Source organism: Atta colombica, unplaced genomic scaffold, assembly GCF_001594045.1.
Source record: "Atta colombica isolate Treedump-2 unplaced genomic scaffold, Acol1.0 scaffold231, whole genome shotgun sequence".
Classification (NCBI taxonomy): domain Eukaryota; kingdom Metazoa; phylum Arthropoda; class Insecta; order Hymenoptera; family Formicidae; genus Atta; species Atta colombica.
In genome coordinates this window covers 227,004-236,504 of record NW_017259329.1, presented here as the reverse complement: position 1 = coordinate 236,504, position 9,501 = coordinate 227,004, and the positions used below count along the sequence as shown (strand labels likewise).

The window sequence follows — 9,501 nt, the reverse complement described above, 5'->3', positions numbered from 1 at the left end:
CTCCCAATTATGTATTTAAAAAAATCAGAGGAGTTTCTAAACAAAATTATAAAATTATTCAGTAATTCTAAAATTTACATTCTAAAAAATTATATGAAGTTTTAAGAAAAATTTTCATCAAGGAATCATTTAATTAAATGAAAAATTTTATTGTTTTTTAATTTTATATTCATAACTTGTATTTAATTTATATATATTTAATCCAATATTTATTTAAATTTTATTATTTAAAGTTTAATATCGAATATTATCTTGAAAAACTGCGTATTTCTTGCGCGGCACCCTTGTGAAGTTGTTGCGCATGCGGTGCGGCGCGGCATCTTGAAGGCAGTGCTGCCAGACCAGTCAGACATGCCCCTCGCGCATGAGCGTAATTTAAAACGTTAGTATATCTAATCCATTCATGAAACTGGCGTCCTTAATCGCCCCAAAGAGAAGTAGAATTATAAATATATAGAAATTAGACATACCTCTTATTGTGAGATATCAATTTCTACATTAACACTATTTACATTATCTATATGAGAAACTATTCGGCATGCCTTGATAAATTATATCGACAACATTTAAGTAAAATATTACAAATTTTACGCCAAGCTTTATTCATTCTCTGCCAACCAATCTTTAAAGATATTTTCGTCTAACCAAGATCTTCTAAATTTTCGAATACATATCTTTTTGTGTGGGCCTTTTTTCTGACTCTATCTATTGTGATTCATTTTCTGACCTAAAATACTTTACCTCATTTCTATTTTCTTGAGATTTCTCGCACCTCCTTGTTGTCTGGTTTGGCACGCAGACTTCGTGATCCACATGGTATCATTACTTTAATGTAATGATGCCATGTGGACCTAACCTAATGGCTACAGCACTGCGCGCTAAGCTGTAAACAATGCGCATGTGCAAGTGCGAGGCGTGTTTGATGAGCCGCAAGCCGCAAGTGGCCGCGACATAGTATTAGGTGTAGTAAAAAGAAATCCATTATTTTTGCATGAAATTGAATGGAAAAATAATGGATTTCTTTTTACTACATCTAATATATATAGTAGCGCAACTCTGTCGGTACCTTTATTAGTGTTTTCCAAAATGAAGTGCGCATGCACGAAGTAAGTAAGTTCCCCAGTAGTGTCATCTGAATTTCTTTCTCAGTTGCTCTCTCTCTCTCTCTCTCTCTCTCTCTCTCTCTCTCTCTCTTTCTAGTCGTTTGTACATTGAAATTTAATCTAAATGTAATAAAATTAAAAGAAATAGATTTATAATTGTAATGCACTGCAAAATAAAAAAATACAAAAATAAGAAGATATAAAATTATGTAAATGTTGTATGATACGAATGTATTATACTGTAAAAATATTTTAATTAATGACTACAGTACACGATGTTTGTTTTTCTGCTAAATCACTTGTGTTTTAATAAATTATTAGAATTGCATCACACAAAACGCAGATTTTTTTAGCTAAAACGAAAGTAATCCAGCTGGAAAACAAATAATTTACTTAAATCGTTTAAAGAGAAACATATTTAAGTGATCCTGAAAGAGAGAACCAGAAAAAGGAAGAAGTGAGATAGAAGTTTAAATAACGTTACTGGGCAACTTACTTATTTCGCACATGCGCACTCTATTTTGGGAAACAAAATCAGGAGAGTTGCGCTACTGTATATATTGTGGTCGCGAATGCGTCACAGCCGCGTCAGCGCTCGGTGGTCGGCCACCTGGCAGACTGTAGTTCGCCGCGCTTCCACCAGAGCACGCGCATGCCACATTGTTGAGTGATCTGGTTTGCGCTTTGCGCGCCACGTCGTGTCAGCCGTCTAGTTCAACGTCGTCATCGTGTCGTCACCGTTGTCATCGTTCGTGCGTCGTCTGCATATTGTTGCCGCGGGGCGGGTACGCGCACAGGTTGTCCGGTCGTCACGCTCATTGCTTCTGCTGCGAACAACGCATTCCGTGCGTCGCTATGGATCACATCGGTCTGCTGCTGCAGCATTCGCAATACGTGTACGCTATCCCTGTGGGTATCGTGCTGATATGCGCCATTCTCGTATTTGCCTTTGGCTTCAAGAAAGCCGAGCAGCCGCCGTTTGCGCAGCTCTCCTCGGGCTCCGATGTGGACCGGAAACTTTCCAGGAAGCGTGGCAAGATCCGTGAAAAGGTTAGTAAAACGTTGTTCGACGTTGACCTCTCTCCTTTCTCTCCACTCTCCTTTCCTCTCTCCTTCTGTGTCTTTCCTTTGCTTCCATGTTCTTTTCTCCCCATAGACACGTCACGTTCACCCACCATATGGTGGCTCGCTTGTGGGCGCGAGTCGATGCACACGCACACACACCCGCTAATCAGCTGGTCCCTCTGGTTCAAGAGGGTGATCTCGCGAGGTGGCTGTTTTCCTCCCCCCCTCTCCCTTCCTGTTCGTGACGTAACGCCGCGACGAAATCTGTTTGCTTTGTCAGCGTGGTCCGTGGCGTTTCCCATCGTGTCCCCAGACCGGGATATTGCTCACACGATCTTGCCGTTCACTGCTAAATAGATCTTTTTATCAACACTTTCTACCGAATTATTTGCTCTCTTTCTCTTTTTAAAATTGCTTACTCCTTAATACTTAAATACTTATAGCTTTTTTGACACTAAATATGACATTTATATAGGATTCTCCTTAAATGTTCCAAGAGATTTTGAGAGTGATTCGTTAATTAATTCAGACGAAAACCTTTTATGTGACCATATGTCTCAAATAGCTTATTTTCAAAGAGGTACCTGCATATCTTTTTTTGGGTCTGTCTATTATTAAATAAAAAAATAATATATAATCCCAAAAGATTAGTCTTAATGCTCTTGAAGCGTATTCAAAGTTTCATTAAAATATTTTGAGTGGTTTTCAACATTTTTGGAAAAAATGAAAGTTTTTCTTCAACCTTAATATCGGGTATCTTTGAAACTACGTCGTTTTGGACATATGATTCATATAAAGTTTTCATCTTGAATTAAATGTGAGGAATTATTCTTAAAAATTTTTTAGAATACTTAGGACTCTTCATAATAAATAAAACTTATAATTAGACCATCTATTTTTAAATGAACTTTTAAATGAACATATGTGATAAAAAAGAGAACTCTGTTTAACAATAAATATAATAAAGGGTATGTAAGTTTTATTTAATTTAAATGTTAATTTAATATTTAATTTTATTGACAAATGATAAAAGTATTATTTATATACTCCTTTCAATGTTATAAAAAGTTGTGTTACATTTTAATATTAGATGTCATATACTATATACAACTTTATCAAGTATATTATACATTTTGTTATAGAAAGCTGTTAATGGACAAGTTGTATCTGAGAAAACAAGTCCAGCTAAAAAGACATTAGCAACAAAAGTAGAAGCTCCTAAGAAAGCTACCAAAGGAGATGATGTTGAGGGTAAATTAAAAGAGCGTAAACAAGAAGACAACAAGATTTTTGGTACTAAGAAGGAAAAGGAACAACTATTGACTAAGGCTGGCAAAGAGAATAAAGTTGAGCAGACGAAGAATAAGAAGAATTTGAAGAATTTATTCCAGGAAAAACCAGTGGATTTTGACGATGGTTAGTTGATTTGCAATAAGTTCAAAGTGATTGCACAAACAAAACATATCTTATCTATTTATGCTAATACATGTAAAATTTACATATATTAGCATAAGTAAATAAGATACATTTTCGTGCAATTATTTTAAGTCGTTATCTATCGTTGTCAACATTAATAATTGATAACAGGAGATTGGGAGCAAGCTTATTCACGCAAGGATAAGAAGAACAAGAAGAAGGAAGAAGAATCTCCTTCGAAGAAAAACAAGAAAGCTCCTAAGAAGACTGATTTAATAAATGAAGCTAAACAGAAAGAACAAGAGAAGCCCGAGATTAAGGATAAGATTGCCAAGGAAACTGAAAATAAGGAGCTCAAGGAAAAGGAGAAAATGGAAGTGATTCTCACATCTATTTCCAGCGAAGAGATAAATAAAACTAAGGAGCCACAGAAAGAAGAACAGAGCAAGGTATAACTTTATTTTACATAGTATTAAAACTTTTCTGTTGATAATCCATAAATGAAACATTTGATCGCAGATCGAAAAAGTCGAGAAGGAAGAGAAAAAATCTGGAAAATCAAAAAAGAATAAGAAAACTTCTGAAGGCGAGAACACACCCGCTTCAGTACCATCTACACCAAAGATAGATAATAAGCCTACCGCGGAAGAGCAGCAGAAAAAGCCAGCGAATGCCGAGAAAGTAAACAATGTGGAAGAAAATAAAGTGGTAGAAAAACAAGAGAAAACCGTCGTATTCGACGAATTAGGAGGTTTGTTGCATTAACGAGGAAATTACGAGATTTTCGAATTGTGTAATTTTATTTAAATTACTTGTAATTTGTGTTCTAGACGTTTGGACAGAAGCAAAACCACAGAAAAAAAGTAAAAAAAAGGCTCGTAAAGATAATTGAGGATAATTGCGTATAACGCTAATGATATTACTCCTTGCAAAAAAGAATAGAGTGAGAATTCTATTCGGTCCAAAGGGCGTTTGTCGCTTTCGGCAAATCAGGTGTGTTTCAAATGACTTGTTAATCACCACCTGACCAAATCGTTCCTTTTCCCTTGTACATAACATCAATCAAACTTAGGTTATTCAATTACGACTTTTTAGTTGTCATGACTTGGAAATGACATGAAAATACGAAGATTTTTTTGTATGTTTTTCATTTCTTGTAACCCACACTATCTTGCATTTAACAAGAGTGACATAAGTCATAATTTTCAGGCAATTCTTGTATACATATTAAGTTTCATAGATACCTTTTCGCATATCCATAATAGGGTATTATATTTTATTTGTGTAATGTAACTTTATATATATATATATATATATATATATATATATATATATATAGAGGATATGTATCATAGTTTTATAAGTTCTGAATGGTACTTATGCCATTTACGTTTTGCGTCTTTACGAATTAATAATCTTACAAAGAATATTTTGTACGACCATGCTATATTTCTAGATTAAGAACAATAATTATGCGCATTATTGTATCTCGCTGTTACTTAAATGCCGATTCTTCTCATTGACATCTTATATATGTATTTGTATGAACGGTTGAAAGGCAAACATAGAAAGTACATCTCTCGGTAATATTCATAATGCAGGACAATCTTTAGAGACGATAAAAACTTATATTGCTGACGTGTAGAATGGATTTTAATAAAAATCATATTTTTCTACACGATTAAGTCGCGCTTAGTGACTCATTATTTTCTGCTACAAATACTCAAGAATCTATCTCTTGTAATAATTAATGTATTTCCATATTTATGTACATCAGCAATATAAGTTTTATGGATGGATGTAGATAACATTACATATATTTATGGCAGTAGAAGTCATACATGTGATAACGACAATGATTAACTTTAATAGATCCTGATTTATATTCTGCTGTACATTATGCAACAGAATATGTATATATACATGTTGAAATTAAGAGAGACAAAATCTACGTTCGTGCTATATCCTACAATGATTCACGGATAATTATTTGTTAATTATTTAATGCTGTTGTACTCATGTCGGTGAAAATCTAACAATAACTTCGAGTAAAAGAAAATTTATTCGACAGAAAGCAAGGGGAAATGATTCAAAATTTTTACGACATAGATATTTGTACCTATATAAACGTTATGAAGAAATATTGATTTCTTGTTGAATACTTTCAGAGGTGAAAAGTATATGTATATATTTTTATTTTCATCATGCATCGAGATGGTTAACAATTTTATTTGCAGACGTAAATCGAAGTCTAATATATTACTTTTTGACTATGTTTTTATGTTATTGTAATCAAGTCACAGAACATATTACTAAGATAATTTTATAATTATTATAATTATTATAGTTAATAGATCTCATAACTTCATGTCTTCATAAAAAAGGTAGAAAAGAGATACGAGAACCACTAAAATGATATTTTTGTATAGTTTTTTTTATACAATTGAATTTTTTTGTCAACTCAAATATTACAAACAGTTTTCTTAAACATTCGTGACATATCGTCACGCGATAATTGAATAATAACCGAGACGAATGATAACCGACATCAAAACTATCGTTTATGAATATAAATCAATCGTTCATCTCTCATACTATGCAGGAGAGATAATACATCAATTTCTTAATGACATTAAAAATAATTTACAGAAAGATTTTATCATATATATATATACTTTATTAACATTATTATCAGAATGTGTTATCAATAATTCCTTTATTGCTATTGGATGCTAAGTTCTATAAAACGAGTGCTGCACACAAGAATGTTATACATTGGAGATATCGGAAAAGTCAGATTTCTCTCAAAGAATGTTTTAACTTATATTTTATCAGAAACAGAATAAAAATGGATACATATACATACATGTGTGTGTGTGTGTGTGTGTGTGTGTGTATGTGTGTAAAAGATTACGAGAAAGAACGATTTGAATGAATAAGCAAATAATTATCGTTGTTGTGTACATGATAACGTTTTATTCTAAATAATTTACGAATTAAGAAAAATGTCTGTTAAAAATTGCGTAAAATTCATGTATCGATAATTTTAAAAAGAGAGCTAGTGAAAGAGGAAGAGAGTGAAATGATTTGAGATGTATGACAATATTGTGATAAGAATATTATACCTGAGCATTGCTTGAGTGTTGCAAATTAACGCTGAAATCACTCGTAGCTTTTATGTATAGAAAGGAATCTTGGGGAGAAAGTACCTCTATCCTATTCAAATAGCCATTCATATTTTGTATACTTTATAGTAATATATTCTCGTAAGTACACACACTCGCATACGAGACCATCGTGCAAGATGGAAGTTCTACCGTTACATTGGCAAAAGAATTCCGCATTGCCGTAAAGTTTACAGAAAGGAAGAAAAGAGTAAAAAATAATTCATTGAATACATTGAGCGAGCTTGAATTTTAAATCAGCAAGAATTGTATCGTCACGCATATATATACCAAATTGCTTGTCGATTGTATACGTCCCGTGCCAAAAGCAAATATCACCTCTTTTTTAGATCATATTTGAAGCTGAATTTCATACAATAATTCGTGGAAATTCGTATCAAAAGAAATTTAGCAACGCTATTTACGGCTGCTCTCTCTTACATATATCCAATTTAATATTGGAAATTATTTTGATTAATAAAAGTATTGAATAACAGTGTTTAATATTCAAAATAAGTAATTAATCGCTTTCTGTAGCAATTTCTTAGTAAAATCGAATCTTTTTTAATATTCTCCAAAAAAGGACAGATTTTTGCCCAAAACGATATAAGTAAAAGAAATAGTATTTTTCATAGATTTTGATCTCCTGAATATGATAAAATTATTAAAAAGTTCGTGACATTTGGGAAACATCTTGAAAAGTAAGTAAGAATATTGAAATTTGTTCAAAATATATTATGTTCATGCTCAATTTTCAGGGTCCTTATCGATCCCGAACTTTTTATTAATATTATCGTATTCAAGAAATCAAAATCTATAAAAAACGCTCTTTCTTTTACACCTTTATGGAGAAAAATCGGCCTCTTAATATTGTCTTTTCTGTAAGGACGTACAAGTCTTTTATTTAAGCAATAACAGGACTGCTTAAATTTCCTCTCATCGCTTGATTCTTTGCGACATTGTAATCATCGAAGAATGTCAATTCAACGATAATAATTAGCGATTGTCTGAATAGCTAACCAAATAACTGAGTTAATTTACACAATAGAGTTAAATTCTCTTTCCGAAACCGTTATAAAATTATTTTTCGAATCTGTATGCAATAAAGCTGAATGTGTATCTTTCGTGTACCGCGGGAGTTGAAACGGCAGATAAAGATACATATATTACGAGCAGTATCGATTTGTTTTAGTGCAAAAATACTAAATTATTTAATGATCTAATTATAATTGTAAATCGCAATTTGTTGTATCGTCTACTATAACAAAATAAGTTACGATCCATGACAAAAGGCATAAAATTACTAGTTGTGAAGAAATAGTATGTGAAGTATATTCGTGAAGCTTGAAGAATAACTTAATACTGTTCGTAATGATTCAACCAATTTATAGTTTAACGGACTAGTTTAGCAGAGTATTTACACTCGCACAGAGAGAAGACCGAACAAGTAGAGATTGGACGAACAGCTTTCGAATTATGAGAAAGAAATTAGCATATTTTTCTAAACAATGTTCCAAATTTTCCAAAACAATGTTCGTCGTTTACATTGCATGGGATTCGTGACGAAATTGCGATCGAATTTGGCGAAACGTATTGAATTCGCGTTCCCTTTTTTCTTAAAATTTTTTATATAATTTTTTATAATTTTTATGTAAATTTCAAAGTTTTTTTAAAAATATCGAAAAAATTGGTAGATCTACATCTTTTCTGAAATTCTTCATGTATGTAAATTCTAAGTATTTAAGATTTCTCATTCTATAATTTTTGATAAAATTTTATAAAATTTGAAAAAAATTTTTTCAGAAATTAAAGAACAAGAAAATCTTAGAATATTTCAGAGTTTATGTATATGAAAAATGTAAACTTTTTCAGTATTTCTGAAAAGTGTTAATTTGTATAAAAATTCTAACAATGAGAAAAATTTTCATTAGTATTAGAAATGTTCCAAATACAAAGTGCAAATTTGGCACTTGTATTCGCGACAAATGTTGATGGAATTGGAACGTTGATTATCACGAGATTTCAGTGGAGAGAGCGATATTCTCTCTCACGTGTAGAATACGGGAAAGATTTTCGCAATTAAATAGTGACGCAATTAAATAGTGAATCGCAATTAAATAGTAACGAAAAAGTGCAAGACGTGGTGGATGAACTAACTAGAAACTCGAGAAAGTATTATATTGCCACTGTACATATGTATATTAACGAGCAATGCTATTATTAATGTGCAATGTTGCGTCATACGTTCATCGACACGGATTCTGCGGCGGCAAGGATTCAGAGCTTAGGGATAGTTCTCTGAAAAGAATCGATCAGCGTCCGATAATACGTATGCGATTTATTTATTCTGAATGATACGAGTTAAATCTCATGACATACAATAGATTTGAATAGATCAAATAGAAACACCGATGATGTACAATTGTATTATTATTTAAAAGAGTCTCAACTCATCTCATTTTCAAACTGGGCATAGCAAATGGACATGCCAGCACAATATGCTTGATTATCATAAATCTGTAGTGTGCCGCTCATTTTTCAGGACCAATCGACGGTCTTTCGGATTCGTAAAATTCACATAAATTTGCAAATACATTTTTAATTTGTGCATCGAAATAATGACAGCGCAATTACGATGGCCTATTTTGGACGCATGTAGCAACAGTTTCACAACTATGGTACACACGAGGACTTTGATCGCATTCGAAATATTGACTGTAACGTAAAGATAAGAAGAGAAAGATATATATATA

The 9,501-nt window shown here is 32.4% G+C and overlaps 1 protein-coding gene across 1 annotated transcript; it reads left to right on the top strand.

The window, feature by feature from the left end:
- Positions 1-1,657: 1,657 nt before the first annotated feature.
- LOC108688386 (DNA ligase 1-like) lies at positions 1,658-4,790 on the top strand. Its single transcript, XM_018194629.1, has 5 exons — positions 1,658-2,153; positions 3,311-3,584; positions 3,756-4,033; positions 4,104-4,335; positions 4,415-4,790. The coding sequence occupies exons 1-5, from the start codon at positions 1,959-1,961 to the stop codon at positions 4,474-4,476; spliced, it is 1,041 nt and encodes a 346-aa protein (XP_018050118.1). The 5' UTR covers positions 1,658-1,958; the 3' UTR covers positions 4,477-4,790.
- The last annotated feature ends 4,711 nt before the right edge of the window (positions 4,791-9,501 follow it).

What these genes read in the sequence shown, in the direction of transcription:
- LOC108688386 (XM_018194629.1), top strand. Translation starts at nt 1,959, where the DNA reads ATGGATCACATCGGTCTGCTGCTGCAGCATTCGCAATACGTGTACGCT. An exon ending in GTGGCAAGATCCGTGAAAAG is followed by an intron (nt 2,154 to 3,310) that starts GTTAGTAAAACG and finishes ATTTTGTTATAG; the next exon opens with AAAGCTGTTAATGGACAAGT. An exon ending in CGTATTCGACGAATTAGGAG is followed by an intron (nt 4,336 to 4,414) that starts GTTTGTTGCATT and finishes TTTGTGTTCTAG; the next exon opens with ACGTTTGGACAGAAGCAAAA.